At 40.4% G+C, this 18,815-nt stretch overlaps 1 protein-coding gene across 1 annotated transcript in view; it reads left to right on the forward strand.

The window, feature by feature from the left end:
* The window catches only part of LOC144472380 (dipeptidase 1), a 152,495-nt gene that overhangs the window by 131,177 nt on the left and 2,503 nt on the right, over positions 1-18,815 (forward strand). The window contains exons 2-6 of the mRNA XM_078185418.1: positions 6,565-6,894; positions 13,255-13,387; positions 14,291-14,479; positions 15,198-15,400; positions 18,503-18,663. Of these exons, the coding sequence (XP_078041544.1) occupies positions 6,565-6,894; positions 13,255-13,387; positions 14,291-14,479; positions 15,198-15,400; positions 18,503-18,663 (1,016 nt within the window). The remainder of the gene's footprint in view (positions 1-6,564; positions 6,895-13,254; positions 13,388-14,290; positions 14,480-15,197; positions 15,401-18,502; positions 18,664-18,815) is intronic.

Genomic DNA, 18,815 nt, shown 5'->3' on the forward strand with positions numbered 1-18,815 from the left:
AAGTCGTAGTGCAAGGGGTAAAGGTGAAGTAGTTTTTAGCATTCGATTGTTACATTTATTAAATAATAACAAAATATATATATGTGTGCTGGTGTTCATGAAAACGCTGATTCCACTGGTTTTTTCAATGCAAATTGTTGGATCGAAAGTAGCCGGGGTCGCTTTTCTGTGATCCTGATCTGGTAATTGTTAAACTTAGCGAAACGCTAAAAAGCATTAAAAACATTAAAAGCTCGCGAACTATTTAAACAATCTAAAACGCTACTATATTGCGTCTAAAACACATAAAAGGTAATAAAAAAAGAAAACCATCCACGTCTCGACCATAAACAATTTACAAAACCCATCGAATCGCGACGATTCCGGCCAACCGACAAACAACGCCGAAACACCGCGATCAGAGAAAACGGTGAAATTTCTGAGGGTAGAAATCCGTTTTGGGTCCGACGATTCTTGGACAACGCCGGCCATAAAACGCGAATTTTCGTAAACCGCGCGGTCGAATCGAAATGCCATTTTCGGCTGGCGAATTTAATCCGGCGAAATCTTTTTGCCGGGCGTTGAAAAGCCGTCGAATGACGAAGCGGTTTTCTAAATATTTTTTTATTTGACCCGGGCCCCGAAAAAGCTCTCTCTTTCTGTAAGCGGTCGCGCGCGCGATCGCCCGGCCGCCGACCCGCTCTGTCCTTCTTTTTTTTTTTTTTTTTTATTTTTGCACATGTCAAACGTTCAATCGCGGCTCCGCTCGATCCCGCAAAATTGCTTCGTCAATTATGAAAGAAACAATACACCGAGGCACGAGCCAGCCGCGGACAACGCGAAAATAGACTGCGAACGGGATCGCTGGCCCGTGAATCACTCTCTCCCCACTCCCTCGCTCTTTCCCTCCCTCTCTTTGGCTCCCTTTCTCTATTTCTCTCTTCCTCTCTCTTTGGCTCTTTCTCTCTTCCTCTCTCTTTGGCTCTTTCTCTCTTCCTCTCTCTTCGGCTCTCTTTCTCTCTCTCGAGCCGGATGTTTCCGGGCGATCGCGAAGAAGAAGTAGGAGCGTTATTAACTCGGCTGCGAAAGCTGTTACAACGGGCCAGCAATTTTGCACGATAATTCGATCGTTCCTCGCCGCTATTAAAATACCGATTAAGCATCCTCCGCCGAGATAAACGATATTTAAACTCGATACTTCGCGCCGAGAGAAGTTTACGAGTTCCCCCACTCCGTCTCTCCTTACCCGAACCCCCACCCTCGCCGAGTTACGCGAAGCTGTTGGCGGAACCCCGGTGACGTCGGAACGGCAGCGCTGGGGGGTTCGCCGGGCCTCGATAAATACGGAAATTCAATTTCAGAAAACGGTCGAGTTTGTCTCGCGTTGTCGACCGGGCCGGGATTGTTTTTCTCTTTAACCGATTCATTGTTGGTAACGCGGCGGCGGATTTCGCGGGGCCGCGATTAAATTCGATTGCGAACGGGAATCGTTTCTTTGTTGCTGGCTGAATTAGATAAGGATAAGGATAATAATAATAATAATTATTATTATTATAGTAGTAAGGGTAGTGATAATAACGATATTAACTTAATTATTTTTGTAACGGTAATATAGTAGTAATACAAATGTTAACAGTGCTGATACAGTTTTTGTTATACTGGCAACAATAGTAGTTTCAATAGTTAAATAACATTGTTGCAAAGCAGTTACTTTTGTAATAATAATAATTTTATCATATATATACATATATAGTATTTAGTTTATAAGTACACACAATTATTATACATAATAATAATAATAATATTTATCATTAGTATTGTAATGGCTCTAATACTAACAATTATATTCGCGTAGACGGGAAGAAATAAAAAATTACAAAAGAAACAGAATATTAAAAATAGCGGTCACGCGACCATAATAAAAATAGAAATATATATATAATATTGCGATAAAAAAAGGTAAGGAGAAAAAGAAGGTACAGCATGCTAAATAATAATAAATGTACCACAGTGATCCAATATACATACGGTATCCGATACAGAGATCAGATCTCGGTTTCTCGCGATGCTCCGAAATCCCGTACGAGAGCGTACGTACTGTTACAGCTTCCAATAAACTCGGCTAAATCCTTTTGAAAACGACGCGCCCCGTTTCTTTGGACCCGGTGTATTAGGCTCCTTAAGAAATTGCGATTGAAGATACGGCGATGGTGGAACGCGATCCGGTAACCTTTCCGATTTTAAAGCGGAGATTTAGAAAGAGAGAATTTACATTGGTTTCGAGAACCTTGCGAACGTACGTTGTACAGGATTCTATTGAAAATACACCGTGAAAGGATGCGTGCTGCTGTCTCCTTTTTTATTTATTTGATTCTTCTTGATTATATAGACTATTTTAGCGGTAAATAGTGCTTTGTTGAAATGATTTTTATATTACTGTTGAAAGGAGTAACATGCTGCTATTTGTTTATATTGTAGTTCTATTGTGAATAATAATTTATTAGGGACGCATTTATCGTTCTACTATTTATCTTGATTCTACTGGGTTTATTCTATTCGATTCATTCTACTCAATTCATGTCGAATCGTTCTACTCGATTTCCTCTATTCGACTCGGTCTACTCGATTTATTCTACTCGACTCATGTCGACTCGTGCCACTCGATTTATTTTATTCCACTCAGCCTACTCGACCTATTATATTCGACTCATTTTACTAGATTTATTCTACTCAACTCATGTCGACTCATGCTACTTGTCTCCCTACACTCGAGTCATACTACTTGTCTTCTTACATTCGACTCATATTGATTCGTTCTACATTATACTATCTACGTCATACATTCTTCACATTATAGTAATATATATTAGAGTATCATATACTATTATGTATATTACACATATTATGCTACATTATCAGTACATTGTAAATTATCAGTATACCCAAAATTCTTACTATATTTTTCAATTCATTGCTATACAGTAAATTGTTAGTTCACAGAAAATCATCGATATATTATAAATTATTGACATATCGAAAATTCTTAGTACACCTTAAATTATCATACTATACGCGCGCCAATCGTCGACCGGATTTCGACGATTTTCATTGGCGCCGCCGCTGATTTCTCCAGAGAGAAGAATCGCGCGCCCCACGGCGCGAACTTTTATTAGAACTTTTGGATGGTGTCCAGCGGGCAGTCGTCGGCGCCATTCGTCCGCCAACTTCCTCCGCCCGGTTTTTCCATCCGTTTCTCGCCGTTCTCGTCAACGGCATCTCACGCGTCGAAGGCATTAGCGCGACGACGACGACGACGACGACGACGACGGCTGCGCGAGACCAACTACACCGCCCCGACGACGATCTTTTAATCAAAACGCCCGGGCATGTAAATCGCATACTGATTCCGTGTGTTATGCTCCCCGCGGAAAGAGATTTGTCGTCGTCGTCGTTCACGTCGTTGTCGTCGCCGTCGGACGATATTGGAATTTTTACGAGTACGCTGTTAATCGAGAAACGGATCAGCGCCCCGCCGCTTCTCGTTCAATCGTGCAGGAATTCATTCCGGGAATTCGTCGTCCGGCCCGTGGAACTTTGATTAAATTTTACCCATGTTTCGTGCCACGCGGAAAACGCCAATTTTTTTAATCCCGCGCCCATTCGTTTCGGCGCTCCTGCGAGACGCTCCTTTATTTATAGATCGATCGACGGCCAAGTGGCCACCGATCGGAACCGCTTTGTTGCCGCGGAACGGAGAACTGCCGCCCACTCGGACAATTTTGTTTCGAACCGGTTGTAGAACACTTGTTCCTCTTCTTTTGATTTATTTAAAATGTCCGTTTTCACTCGGTCATCGGTTTGTAGTTTTAATTGGGACGGTTGTTATAATATCGTTTTTAGTGTACTAATTTAATATTTAATATAACACTGAGTACTATATGTAAGCCACAGTTTGGCATTTTATAATAAGAAATAATTTCTTTTTTTAAAAAAGAAAGTAAAAAGAATCAAATCTCCTAGTTGGAAAACTAGTATGATTTTTGACTAATATGATTCTATACTACTATTCATATAGTAGTATATAAATTCTACTATTTATATAGTAGTATATAAATTCTACTATTTATATAGTAGTATATAAATTCTACTATTTATATAGTAGTATATAAATTCTACTATTTATATAGTAGTATATAAATTCTACTATTTATATAGTAGTACATAAATTCTACTGTTTATATAGTGATATATAAATTCTACTATTTATAACAGTACTATAAAATTACACTAGAAAGTTGTACACCACTGTGCAAATACTTTTGGCAGTCGCTGTACAGGTCCCCGCCTACGAATGGCTCCGGGGGTCTCCGTGCATTCCGAGCGTCTCCATAGATTGCGGTGCCCTAAGTGTTTCGAGTGTCTAGAGAATTCGCCGAACTTCGATGATTTGGGTTAGACTCTCGGACGGTCTCCGCGTGTCCTCGGGAACAGGGTGATTTTAGGGATCCTAATGTCTCGAAGATTAGGACGAACTGGGTGATACTTGGCCAGCCCGAGGACTTCCAGGATCTCGATGATCCGAGTCTACCATAATCTCTCTATCCAGTGTATCTTCAAGAGCCAGCGTCACGCTCATCTGTCAGAGACAAGCTCTTGATTTATGCTGTGTAATAGACTGCAAAATCTCTGCAAAAAGACTCACTTTAATTTTCTATTCGATTAGTTTATTTTAGTGATAATATTTTTTGGATAATAATAATAATCTGAATTGTTATCATTTTTTTATGATAATAGTTTAGATAATATTTTATCAAGAATACATACAATATACAGCTCAATATATGCACTCAGTTCATTTTAACGATAATATTTTAGATAATAATAATTTTAATTCTTATCATTTTAATGATAATTTCCTTCTACTATCAACTAGAAAATTACGAAAGTAACAACAATACAGGACAATTTAACAATTCAACACCTTACGCACGCGAGAACAATTACACAGTACGAGAACAATTACGCGGCATTACCAACCAATTCGCAACATCCGCGAAAGCGACGCAACGCGACATTTTCTAGGTAAACACGTTATAAATCGATAAAACGCCGCGAACGTGTTTACGCCGAGTCCACGACCGTGGAATCGGCAAAGGGTTGATGAAACGATATTACTAAAAATCGGGAGAGAGAGGAAGAGAGAGGGAGAGAGAGAGAGAGAGAGCAGAGGGCAATCGGTAGAGAACACCAAAGCGGTTCGTTTTTCGTCGGCCGCTCTCCCGACGCCCCTTTGAAAGCCGAGAGCGGCTCCGAGTCGAACAACCGTCGCTCCTCGGAAGGAGCGGCCCACCCTTGGCCCTTTGACGTAGAAGGTCATAAACTATTCACGCCCTTCAGCCCCGGTGATGACAGTCGTCGCGCGCCGCCTGCATTTGCAACTCACAGGACGAAACACAGTAAATTATTTCTGGACGAAGTGCGTCAAAGCGTCACCGTGACCCCCCTCCCCTCACCCCTGTCCCTGTACTTCGCCCGGGTTGCTCGTCCGCCTTCGTTTCTCCCTTTGGGATAGCGGAGAGTATGGACAACGCTCGGGGATTAACGCGTAACGGGGGAACAGCGTCGTTACAACGATCCAGTATCTCTGCGGACGCGGCGATGTCAAAGCAACTTATTTCCTCCTTGTCGGCTAATCCCTTTGAGAATCGTTAATCCGCGAGCCGACGCCGCCGCCCCTCTCCTCCTCCCCCCCACCGTGTGCATGCCACTTAACCTGGAGCTTTAAATTGCCGTCCCGGCGATATGATAACTCGGACGAGCAACGAATGGATTCCTGTGTGCGCCGCGCGCATCGTTAACCTCTTCCACTGTAACGACGAGTAAAGATTAAAGTAAAGACAAAGATTCCATGCAAGATTTGTTAACAATGCTCTAACAATATTTATGAGTATTGTTAATTTCTTCTAATTTGAAATTAAAATGCTAACATTTGTATTTAACATGGTTTAATAGTTCTATATGACGATTTTAATATTTCTAATTAATATAATATTGATATTTCAGTATTTCAATATTTCCGATTAATATAATATTTATATTTCGGTATTTCAATATTTCTATATTATTCTACACAATTTGAACATTTATAATTAATATAATAATTTAATAATAGTTTGCAATGTAATAATTGTAAGTCTTCGATTAACATTAGTAAATTCTAGCTTTACCTTTTCACTCGAAGCTGTGCCAAAACAATAATTTTAACAATTCTTTAAATATAAACTAATAATATAGAGAGTACTTTAACCCTTTGCACTGGATTTCACCGAAGCGTCTAAAATATACCTAGAAACCACAAGAACTCCGCCACGTGATACGACGAAAATAAATTTCTATATTATTTCTAATATTATTATTTTTATATTTCTAATATATTTCTAATGTTATATTTCTAATATTATTATTTTACCTCCACTCCGGAGCCCTCTAGTGCAAACGGTTAACACTAGACAAAAATAAATACACGATAATCCAACGAATAACTCGATAATCATCGACTGACTAGTGTAATAATCGATGTTTCAGTGTGGCGGTCAGAGCGGTGTCTGGATAGCAACTGTGATCTTACTGTTAATTGGAAGCTGCGTCGAGAAAGTTGGGCCACGGCCAGCCGATGGCGAGATTGCGCACCTGACGTCGTCGAAGGAAAGGTTGGACACTGTCAGACAGGTACTTACCGAGGTGCCTTTGATAGACGGGCACAATGACCTTCCCTGGAACATTCGAAACTTCGTCCACAATCAGCTGGCCGAGTTCGATTTCGACAAGGATCTGCGACAGGTCGCGCCGTGGAGCAAGAGCGCGTGGAGCCAGACCGACTTGGTCAGGCTTCGTCAGGGCATGGTCGGCGGACAGGTAATTTATATCACCATCGAACACGTCCGACAACCGTCGCGATCAATTGCCGCGTTCCCTAACCTCCCGCGAGAGAAATGAATTCATTCAACGGTATCATTTATTGGGGTTATTGTTCCAAAAATATTTTCTATGTTCACTGCAACCCACGCGTACTTATCACATATAAAATAACGGTACTATGATTGTTGAGGACGCTTTACGCGGTGGTGACGCACAAAAAGTTACGATTACGAAATAATGCAAACTGTATTAAGATCAGCGAAAAGGTGGTTGATACGGAAACGTGTTCTCACTCGCGGCGCGTAAACAATAACGTTTGAGGCAAGCGGCGTCGTTGCACATGCCTGCAGGAGACGCGAGGTGGCGCCGCAGATATCGGGACAGACGTGAAGCGCATCGGGGCGCGCAAAATACGATTAGGGCCCATTCCAATAATGATAATGTTGTATATACATAATATTACTATAGTAATATTGTATATATAGTATATTGTATTCTATAGTAATATTACTATAGTAGTATTGTGTATATAATAATGTTATTATATTTTCATACAGTAAGAAAATAATATTATAATTATATTGTATAATATATCTGTAATAACATTATTACATTATATATAATACCAGGAAAAATATTATAACATACTATAATATAATATTACATATATTAATGTTACATAACATTATATAATAACACTATAACATACTTAATATTATCATTAATATTTCGTCACACCGCAGAGGAGCGTTGACGTATCACCGGCATTTCACGCGCCATTTTATCTCGTCGCTCGCGGCCCGTACGATGATGATCTCCTCGCCGGGACACCCGGTATATGAACCTTATCCACCGCGTTGCGCTCGCAGCCCACCTCACCGGAGCGGCGGCGGCCGGGTTAAGAAAACTTAAAGGAGAAATATTTTCATGGCACGTTCGCAAATATTTCACGCGAAAGTTGAGAAATTACGTGGAACGCGGGCAAAGAGTGAAATAACAAGGCTGCCCCGCAACCGGGCGAGAAGCACGCCTGCCCAAGAAATTCACTCCGGCTTTTTATTTAGCCAACTAGAGAAGAGGGGCACGGTGTAATTAATTCGGGTCTTCTTCGGTGGCCGCGCGCGGAATTTCTCGAAGCAACGGCCATCGGCGTGTAAACAGCGCCCCCCTCCTCGAACGTCTTTGCGCGCCGGCCGATGAAGAATTGACGCGCGATCAACGAAAAAACCGCGACTCTTTCAAAGCCGTCGAATATTCTTCAGTTTCTTTTCTGTAAATTGCTGTCTTTGATTAAGGGTCGTTTTTAAGGGTCTGTGGTCTCTTATAACTGTTTGGTTATGGCGGTGGTGGTGGTGGGGGATGATTAACCCCTCGCAGGGCTCTAGAGCAGAGCTATTTATAATATATCTTTGTTGTCTCTGTCGATTGTTATATTGTTCGTTCGTTCGCTTTATTCGTTCAATTCAATGTTCTTATTTATTCAATATAATATTTGATGATTAACCAAGAATCGCAATAAAAATATTTACTAAATTCAACATTTTTATACATTCAATATAAAATTTGTTACTACCGTAATTCAAGACACTCTTAACCATTTGCACTCGAATGGTGACTCTGAGGCACCACTGAAATTATTCTAGTAAAATAAATAATTTTTATAACAATAAAGTTTAAATTTAAAAAATCATTAAGTAAGAATCGCAAGAATCAATTTTGTATCCCTAAAAGTGCACTTTATCGCATACTATAGAAATACTATAGATCAGGAAAATTGTATCAAATTTACTGTTAAAATGGCTTCGAGTGCAAAGGGTTAAGACTGGCACTGAACATGTTCCCTCGAAGCAATACAGCGATACAAAGCAGCAAAAGCACCGCGCAACAAAGCAATATAAAACAGTTGTTTTTAATGGTCGGCGAACCGATCGTTAATCCGGAGAGCCCGGCCCGAATCCTCGTCGCGAATAAAAACGTCCATTAAGCTGTATCCAACCGGATCAATTCATTTCCGACCGCGGAACAAAGTATTGTCCCTGACCCCGGCGAGGCCATAAGCCCGCTAGTACCGCGAGCAATCGCGAAAAGAGGGTGAACACCGAAGGATACCGTGGGATCCGCCTGGATACGTACGATCCACCGGATTCTAACTCGAATATTGCGCTCGGGCACGCCTGTGCGCGTGCAACGTCGTCGTTTCTTGTAACGTGTACCGCGCTTATGAAGGATACGCGGTATATGCATACTGGATATGGTGTAGGAAGGGAATATGTCAAGTGTCGCTACTGCAGAACCGCCGTAAGTGCATTCGCGAGCGCTTCCTGTAGGAACCTGCTTCGACCACTTACCTTCTTGATCATGTCAAGGTTAGGGAATTTCTATTCGATGGTAGGAATATTCGGATTACGACGAAACGGGAAGCGAAGGTGGCCTCCGACGATCTTGTAAAATGTAAAGCTTGCGTTATTATAACCTCTCATATATCGTTGAATAGTTAAATTTCTACTTTCTTTGTTGCTTAGTTTCTTTGTGATTAAAGCTCTTGGTGTAATTAACAACCCTTGGTGGACTATTTTTATAATTATCGAGATTTTTATTTTAACAGATATTTAATTTAAATAAAAGAATTCGATGCATCGTGTATGAGAAATGAAAAGTTAATTATTCTTGGCAATGAAGCAAGGGTTGGGAATTAAGTGCTCCCTAGTAACAACTGTTTCTATTTTGAACTATTTTCAATCTTCAATTTCGCTCGGCATTTTTAACTGTAGTGTATTTGAGATTGCACTATACTATACAGTGATATTTTTCTAAAAAGATTTAGTCGGTATAAGATATATATAATTATTAATTACTGTACACACTCTACCTTATGGAACTTTAGAAAAATGAAAAAAACAATATTCCATCGAGGTCAATTTTTATTTAACACTTACAAATGGCCTTATACCAAAAGGGTGAAACTGTTGATCACAGTAACCGCTACCCTACGTAACATTCGAAATAGAGTTTTAAATCGCGAGCGCGTCGCAGGGCGAACGCCGGTTTCCCGCGAGTACCGTAACGCGATACCAAAAAAGAAAAAAAGAGGTCGGAACCGGCGAAACGACACCGAAAGCATCCCTTTCTTTACGACTAGGTAATAGCGGTGACTGCGTCGACACGGCGACGCGCGTAATGAAACGCCACGCAACGTTACCGCCTCGGCGCGCAGAAGCGAAGCTGAAACAGGGGCACGCAGGGAACTCTGTCCGATGTGCAATATTACGTTCCGCAAACACGAGACGCTTCTCCGCCCGTTTTCGACCGCAAGCTCGTTACCGGTTCTCCCCGGCTTTCTTGCCGGCTACTTTTTCACGCGTTCCAGTTTACCTCCAGGTTTTTCCACCCTGGCCGCAGCCACGTGTTCCGCCTTCCCGCCGCTTCTTTTCCAACGACCGTGAGTCGTCCGCCATTATCGCGAGCACGGGCGTCGTCGAAGACGCCGCGATTATCGTCGACGATTGCCCCGTTGCCGGAGAACGAGTCGCTCGACTGGCTCCTCGTGTCGCCTCGTCTTCAACGATTTCGAGAATCTGCAGCTCGGCGAAAAATCCGACGACGCTTTTAGACGGGGGACGTTTTGTGGAATTCGTTGGTTTTATAGGTTAGCTGGTTTCTATTTAGTTTTAGTTTCGGTTTAGTTTCAGTTTTGGTTGTTCTAATTTCGGTTTAGTTTTAGTTTTGGCTGCTTTAGTTTGAGTTTTGGTTGCTTTAGTTTTAGTTTTCGTTGCTTTGGTTTTAGTTTACTTTTAGTTGTTTTTTAGGTAAACTATACGGGGGTGAAATTAAGGAAATTAATTTTTACAGTTTTCTTGTTATTTACTTGGTTAAAGATAGGCGTAAATTTCATAATTTTAGACGAATGATGTTTCGTAGAACTTGTTAGTTTTATAGGTTAGTTGGTTTTTATTTAGTTTCAGTTTTGGTTTAGTTTTAATTTCAGTTTAGTTTTAGTTTTGTTTCCTTTAGTTTCAGTTGAGTTTTAGTTGTTTTTAGGTAAATTATACGAGGATGAAATTAAGGAAATTGATTCTCATTTAGTTTGTTTTGGTAAATTATACAGGGGTGGAATTAAGGAACTTTATTTTTATTTAATTGGGTAAAAGTAGGCGTAAGATTAGGGTAGCGATAATCTCTCTGCTCTTTGGAAATAGCATAACCCACGAACCCATGAATTTTCGTTAAAGAAATTCTAGTTATGCGCACAACGTGGCCGGCAATAAATTACAAGAAATTTTCGTTCCGACGATTTATTTATAGACGCTACGCGATACCATATTTGCGGGACGGTGAATCACGTGGCGGCTACACACCGCGGTCATAAAATTTGTCACGGTCACTTCGGTCGGAATAACGCGTAACACAGCCACCGGTAATAATGAACAGCGAATTTATTAAATTAGATTAATCAACCAACATTCAAGCGGCATAGATCGAGAGAGAGAGAGAGAGAGATGTAATACGGTGCGTAATGAATTTTATGCGACAAATTTGACGGTCGGACAACTCGAAATTTTAATTGAAATTTGTTACAGTTACTACTGTCGATGTTTTTATTAATCGTTTTCAGTTAACGTTCTTGTTACAATAACAATGAATGTTTCATTAAATGTATCGGTATCGTGTGTTTGATATCGACGCGCATTTCAACGAATAAATAGAGAAAAGAGCGAATAAATAATTCTGTTAATAATTGTAATTAACGTTTTAATTGACGAAGCTGATTGTTGTTGAATATTAACCGGTCGTTGACACGAATGTTTTCCATCGGGCAACGGCTATTAATTTATACAATTGTATAACAATTTGTACGATTTAATCAACAATCGTTAGGGGCGACCAATTAATTCGGTTACAATAATTATCGTACGATCATTACGGATGGTTTAATGCGATAGTTGCAAACGCGAATATACATATGTATATATTTATATATTTATATATTTACATATTTATATATTTACATATTTATATATTTATATATTTATATATTTATATAATATGAATATCTGTATGTTTACATATTTATATAATATCTATGTCTATTATATTTATATATGTATATGGAGACCATTAGAACGTTAATAAATAAATAGAATAATAATAGTAAAGAGAAACACTATTTTAATTAAAACATACGTGAAACACGGAACAATTAATTGTCATATTCCGCGAACCGCACACGCCGCCGTAAAATCATTCTCGCGAACGTCACGTGGCAGAGAAACAACATTTGCGCATCATTCAATACTTATCTTCGGAAAACGTAATTCCTAACCTCACCCACCGGCGAAGCCCGTTTACGCGTGTATCGTCCGCGCTGACATAGGCCACCATAGTCGTTAAAGAGACACAATGACCGTTGAATTCTCGTTAATCAGCTTCCACGGAATCGCATAATAGATCGCATTCATATGTTTGCGCATGAAACATTAGACCGATCCGCGAGCCATTAATCGTGCTGCGCGCGGTGCCCTTGTGCTTCGAGGCGCTATTAATTTTATAATTATTGAATAGTTGTGGCTGTCCAGGCTCCACGGGAATAATCCATAAGCGAGAGAATTATTTCAACAACGAATCATACGTCGGCCTAACTTTATTAAACAAGCTCTGATTTTCTTTATTAAATAAGCTAACTTTATTAAACAAGAAATGAAAATTGTTCGAGTTAATTGCAAATAAAGCGGAAATTATATAAAAATGTATTTTCTCTTTTAATAACTTAAATAAGATTGTCTTTAGAGTTTTCTTTTTGTTTCGTCGGTTTTTAAAATGTCTACCCTCTCTTTTAATAATTTAAATAGGGTACTTATATACAATATAAAAGTATCCTGTATAAGTTTCGTTTCTAATCACGTAATTTGGATGTGAAACAAAAATCGTCCACGTCGACTCTAATAATTGTAAAAGTTAAATAAAAGTGTCTTCCCTCTTCTAATAATTTAACTAAGATATTTATCCATAATATAAAAATATTCTGTATAATTTCGTTTCTAATCTCGCAATGTTGATACAAAACAAAAATCGTCCACGTCAATTCTAACAATTGTAAAAATCAGTGTCTTCCCTCTTCTAATAATTTAACCGTGACATTTATCTAATAATATAGAAATATACTTGGCAATTTTGTCCGTAATCTGGCAACGTTGACGCAAAAACAGTCACAGTAAATCCCGCGAGACCCGGGCGCCAGATAAAAGCCGGAACAGAGACACCGGGTTTTAAACCCGGGAACGTCCTCGGCGGGCCGCGTTCCCTCCGCTGATAATTACCCGAAGACCATAATTCACCGTACGCTTTTTCGTGTGTTCGCAGTTTTGGGCTGCCTACGTGCCGTGCGAATCCCAGCATCTCAACGCGGTCCAGCTGACTTTGGAGCAGGTGGACCTCATTAAGAGGCTCATAGAGAAGTACTCGCAACACATGCAGTTCGCTGCATCTTCAAGGGGTGGGTATCTCTCGCAATTATCTGAAACGAGTCGTCGTCGTCGTCGGTCGGTCGTCGGTCGCGCCGCGCGTGCGCGCGACACAGAAAACCCTATCCTATTTTTTCTCTTTTCTCCCCTCCCCGGGGGGGCGACTCTCTTTTTGTTCGTCGCCGGGCGAGAGAACCGCCAGCCTCCCATTAAACACGACTCGTAAATTCCGGTGGAACGGGAAACTTTTGCTTGTTCGCCCGGGCACATCGGCGGTTTCGATACGATACCATTTCTTCTCGATTCGACAAAACGAGCGCCCCCCCTAAAAAGAGATTTCCGCCGCGTATCGAGAGGCTTTGGTAGCGGCTGCCAAAGTTACCGCGCCGAACTTCGCGCACGATTCTCGTCGGCGACTTTCATTGCCCCGTAGTGTCGGCGATCTATGAAATCTATTCAGTCGTTTCGTTTGTCGTTCGCTTTCGCGTTCGAATAACAGCGGGATTTGTATGGGTCGAGTTAGTTTCTTCCGTCGCCATTTATAAAACGACGGCGCTTTGTGACACCTGTTAACCAATAATTTTATTATCATATTCGCTCGTAATTTTTTGACAATTTTCGACAATTTTATATAAAATTACAATATAAAACGTAACTCGTCGCGACGATGTTAACCCTTTGCCCTCGGAGCCATTTTAACTATAAATCTGAAATAATTCTTCTGCTGTACAGTATTTCCATTTTCAGTGACGCAGTGTATTTTATATATACCAAATTAACTCTTGCGATTCATACCAACAAATTTCGTGTTTAACAATTTTTCTAAAATTAAACTCTGTTGCTATAAAAATGATTTTAGAAGGTGGCAAAATAATTATGGCGGTGCCTCAGAGTGCAAAGGGTTAAATATCGTGAATGAATTTTATTTTTTTCAGAAATCATGGAGGCCCACGAGAGAGGCAGAATAGCATCCCTGATCGGAGTGGAGGGTGGACATAGCCTAGGAAGTAGTTTAGCCGTTTTAAGGACATTGTATCAATTGGGTGTACGGTATCTCACGCTCACGCACACTTGCAACACGCCGTGGGCGAAGAGCTCGTCGGTGGAGGACGAGGACGAAGATGGTGAATATTATTATATTATATTATATTAAGAACGAGATCTTCTCTCCCTCCTTCTTTATTTAGCCTAGAAAATTGTTATATAAATTATTAATCTACTAGATAATTGATTATGAACATAGTGAACTGATAATCGTGTGTATAGTGAGTGTATAAATATTATTATAACTGCGGTAAATGAGAGGTTCCTGAGACCAATTGACGCATCTTTTTCCTTAGCAACATTCGTGGATTTATTTACGAATTATTAACATAACCTGACATAACAAGGCAATCAAGTCAACGCGCGGACGAAGAAAAATTGCTCTATTTTTCCCCGTCGCCTCGCGTCAGCTGATCTCTTGTCTCATTAATCAGTGTCTCTTATTAATTAATGATTTTGCATAGAAAAGAAAGAACTGCACTCTAATATCACTTACAATACTAACATTAAAAGTAATATTAATCGTAAAGAAACTTGCTGAGAGATGAAGAAAAGGTAACAAAGCGTTTCATACGTAGCACAAATAAATCGACCTTAACCAAGAAATATCGTCAATTGGTTTCGCATCAGAAAAAGGGAAGAAACTTATGGGACACTCTAATAAATTGCCACGGTGGTTCCCGAACCCGTCCAAGAGTCTCGATCCCCGTTCCCCGCCGTGACAAACAAACGCGAACGACTTTAAAACAGGGTAGGAGAGACGACAAAAAAAAAAGTGAGGTTACGCTTTTGTTTCAGGTGGCGGTCTGACCGCGTTCGGGAAAGCGGTAGTCAAGGAAATGAATAGGCTCGGGATGCTGATAGACCTCAGCCATACGGCGAGGGCTACCATGAGGGACGCTTTAAGGGCCAGCAAAGCACCCCTCATCTTTTCTCACTCGTCGGCGTTCGCCATTTGCAATTCGTCGAGGAACGTGCCCGACGACATTCTAAAGCAGCTGGTACGTCGCCGACCAGCTTCCCACGAAAATTCTAACGATCGCCGCGAAATCCGCGCAATTTCCGCGCCGGAAAGAATTACATCAAATTCAACGGGTTTCCTTTTCATTGCAATCATGCCAATGCAATTGTTTCATGCGTAGAGCAACGTTCGCGAGGACGTATATAAAGGGTGTCCCAAAATTCACGCAAGAAGTAATTTTGATAGAAAACACAGATTTATAATTAAAAATTGTAAATTTTTTATTGATTTATATATAGTATACAGTATAGGGTTATTTTTTTTTTGGTTGGCAACACTTTACCACACAAATGGCGCGAAATTCAAATCTTGCGTGAATTTTGGGACACCCTTTATTAACAAGAATTATTTACGCTATAGGCTTCTTTGGTAAAGAACAGTCTCACCGGTGGACGAAATTGTTATTAATTTTTTTATAATATAAAATGGAAAAGCGACGTATAATATTGATAGTGTTCGTTCTCGATGAACGTTTCTCGTGTCCGGTAAACATTGGTCAGCGAAGAACGACGCGAGACAAATTGAAGGGAAAACGAGGGTTTCTCCCTTTAAGCGCGGCGTCCCCCTTTTTTTTCCCTGAGGGATAGATAATTATCCCGACTCGGTGGATGAGCTCTCAATGGCCCGAAGCGTTCGCCGGACGACTCCTTTCTATTCCGGGGATGTTGCCCTCCGTTTACAGAGCCTCGCCCGTTACCTCCTCTGCGCACGGTAGACACGTGAAATCGAAAGTTCTAACAGGTGTGCCGGTAACTGATCGCTCCGGTCGCGTCTTCTTTATCCGTACGTTTCGTCGAGCAGCAGCGGCAGCGTCGCGCTCCCGGCAAAATATGCAAATGCACGCCGCTCGTCGTAAAGTCGGAGTGCCCTTCTGTTTTCAAGAAACTTCCGGGGAACGCGGGCTGATGCTGTTACAACTCGAAAGTCTCTCCATGCTTCTGGACAAATTTTTCACGATGCGATAATGTATGCGCGAGCTGTGTACACAGGGTGTCCAAAAATAAATTTTTGTTAAAAATTTTTGTTGATAATTTTGTTAATAAATTTTGTTAATAATTTTTCGTTTAAAACAGGGCTTGAAGCATTCCTCGGGGCATTCGAAGCAACTTTTTCCTTTACAACATTTTTCTCCGAGGCTCCGTTTACGAGATATCGAAGAAAAACACGCGATTGGTTCAGCCGTCACGCGCTGGCTGATCTCGCCGCTCATTGGTCACTGCTTTTCTTTAATATCTCCTGAACGAAGCCTTTAGGAAAAATCTCGTAAAGGAAAAAGTTGCTTCGAATGACGTCCGGAAGCTCTCCTTTCTCGCTAACGAGTGACATTTTTTTGACACTCTGTATATATACGCACCCCTGTACATTTTTACAATCTCGAAACTGCCGCGAGTTAGCGAGTGCCAGTACGTGCAACCGTGCGCTCACATTCGCCGGTGGCCGTAAAACGTTCGGCGGGACCAAAAAAAATTCGATATGCGAGATCCTCCGCAACACAATCCGGCGGTGGCCACCATAACCTCCAGAATTTAGGGCGCTACTCGCCACTCTGGCTCTACGAGGTCTTCCACTTTGCTTCTATACCTTCTCCGCCGTTTCCACGATGTTTCCTCATCGTTCCGATACCAAGCACGTCTTTTATCCTCTAATTAATTCATGGAACGGAGATTATTCTGTTTAAAGATATCGGCAAAAGGAGTATAAACGACGATGGAAAATTATTAAACTGAAAGAATGCAAAATAGATTGTAGTTGCGTCGTAAAATAGTAATGTGGGGAAATAGTAATCGCGATAATGTTATTTAAGACTTTGACCGTCGCATTGACGATCGCAAAGATTTGTTGAAGAAAATTAAGATTATGGCAATGTGATCTATATATTTATATATCTAAATATCTATATGTTTATATATCTAAATATCTATATGTTTATATATTTATATATCTAAATTTCTATATTTATATATCTAAATTTCTATATTTATATATCTAAATTTCCATATTTATATATCTAAATTTTTATATTTATATATCTAAATTTCTATATATCTATATAACTATATTTCTATTTATCTATATGTCTATACGCATCTACACATTTAAATTGATATTAAAAAATTAAGTCGTACAAAATCAGCGTAAAATGTTAACACAAATATACATAAATTCTAAATATGAACACGAATTATTTAGAAAATTCTATATAACAAATAAAGCAACTACACTTAACAACTATTTTCGAAATTAACTCTTCACTTCGCGCTTGGATCACTCGTCGGCCGAGCTTGCCCAATTTGTTAATTGGCGCGTTGTCGCGTTAATCGGACGATTTTCTTAAGAATATACGGGACCGATGAGGCAAGGGGACTGCGGATATCGGGTGGGCTTGCCGAAAAGCGAGAGAGACGCGGTCTGAGGCGGACGCGGTTACGCGGGAACATTGCAGTGGATTCGGTCGAAGTACGTGCCGCAGTAGCTGCGGTCAGAAACTGCGGCGTGCGGAGGAGGCGCGCGGGTTTTAACGTCTGAGGCGCCGCGAACGGACGTAAATTGATTCGTTTTTTCATCAATCATCGCCGAACGATATTACTATCGACGTTCTGCCCCGGCCCGGAAATTCACGGCCGTGATATATTAACATCTATCATTCAATATTAACATCTCAAAGTCAAGAAATTGTATTCTCTATTATCATAAAAATTAATATTTAAAAATTACATGTTTATATCACGATAAATTATGCTCTTTCGCAAACAAAAATTTGCTTTTACTTTCTTAAACGCCATCTTACTTGCTGACTGATCCACACAGTTTATCGTATATTTATTATACCAATAATTATAATTATACCATATATATATGGCGTTTAAGAAAGTAAAAGGAAATTTTTGTTTGTGAAAGAGCATAATTTATCGCGATACAAACATGTAATTTTTAAATATTAATTTTTTTGATAATCGAGAATACAATTTCTTGACTAACATGACATTGACTTGACAATTTCTTGAATATATATATACCAATAATTAAGGCAAGATCGGCGATTGAAACGACGAAATTGAAGATTCGTTTGCTTTCGTTGCAGGCTGCTAACGGTGGACTGGTGATGGTAACGTTTTATAATTATTTCGTGAAGTGTGGCTCTCAGGCGACCGTCTCCGACGTCGCCGAGCATATTTACTATATTAGGAACTTGATTGGCGTGGACCACATCGGTGTCGGCGGCGACTTCGACGGTATCAACAAGTACGTAACATTCAAAGTTCATCGTAGCCCGCGTCCGAGCATCGTCGAACTTCATTGAACGAACATCAGGGACGTCGGAGAATACGCGCGATTAACCTTTGGACGACGGGCGCCGGGTCTATTTTAACCAGGGAATTTCCTCCATCTACATT

Source organism: Augochlora pura, chromosome 7 (genome assembly GCF_028453695.1).
Source record: "Augochlora pura isolate Apur16 chromosome 7, APUR_v2.2.1, whole genome shotgun sequence".
NCBI lineage: Eukaryota > Metazoa > Arthropoda > Insecta > Hymenoptera > Halictidae > Augochlora > Augochlora pura.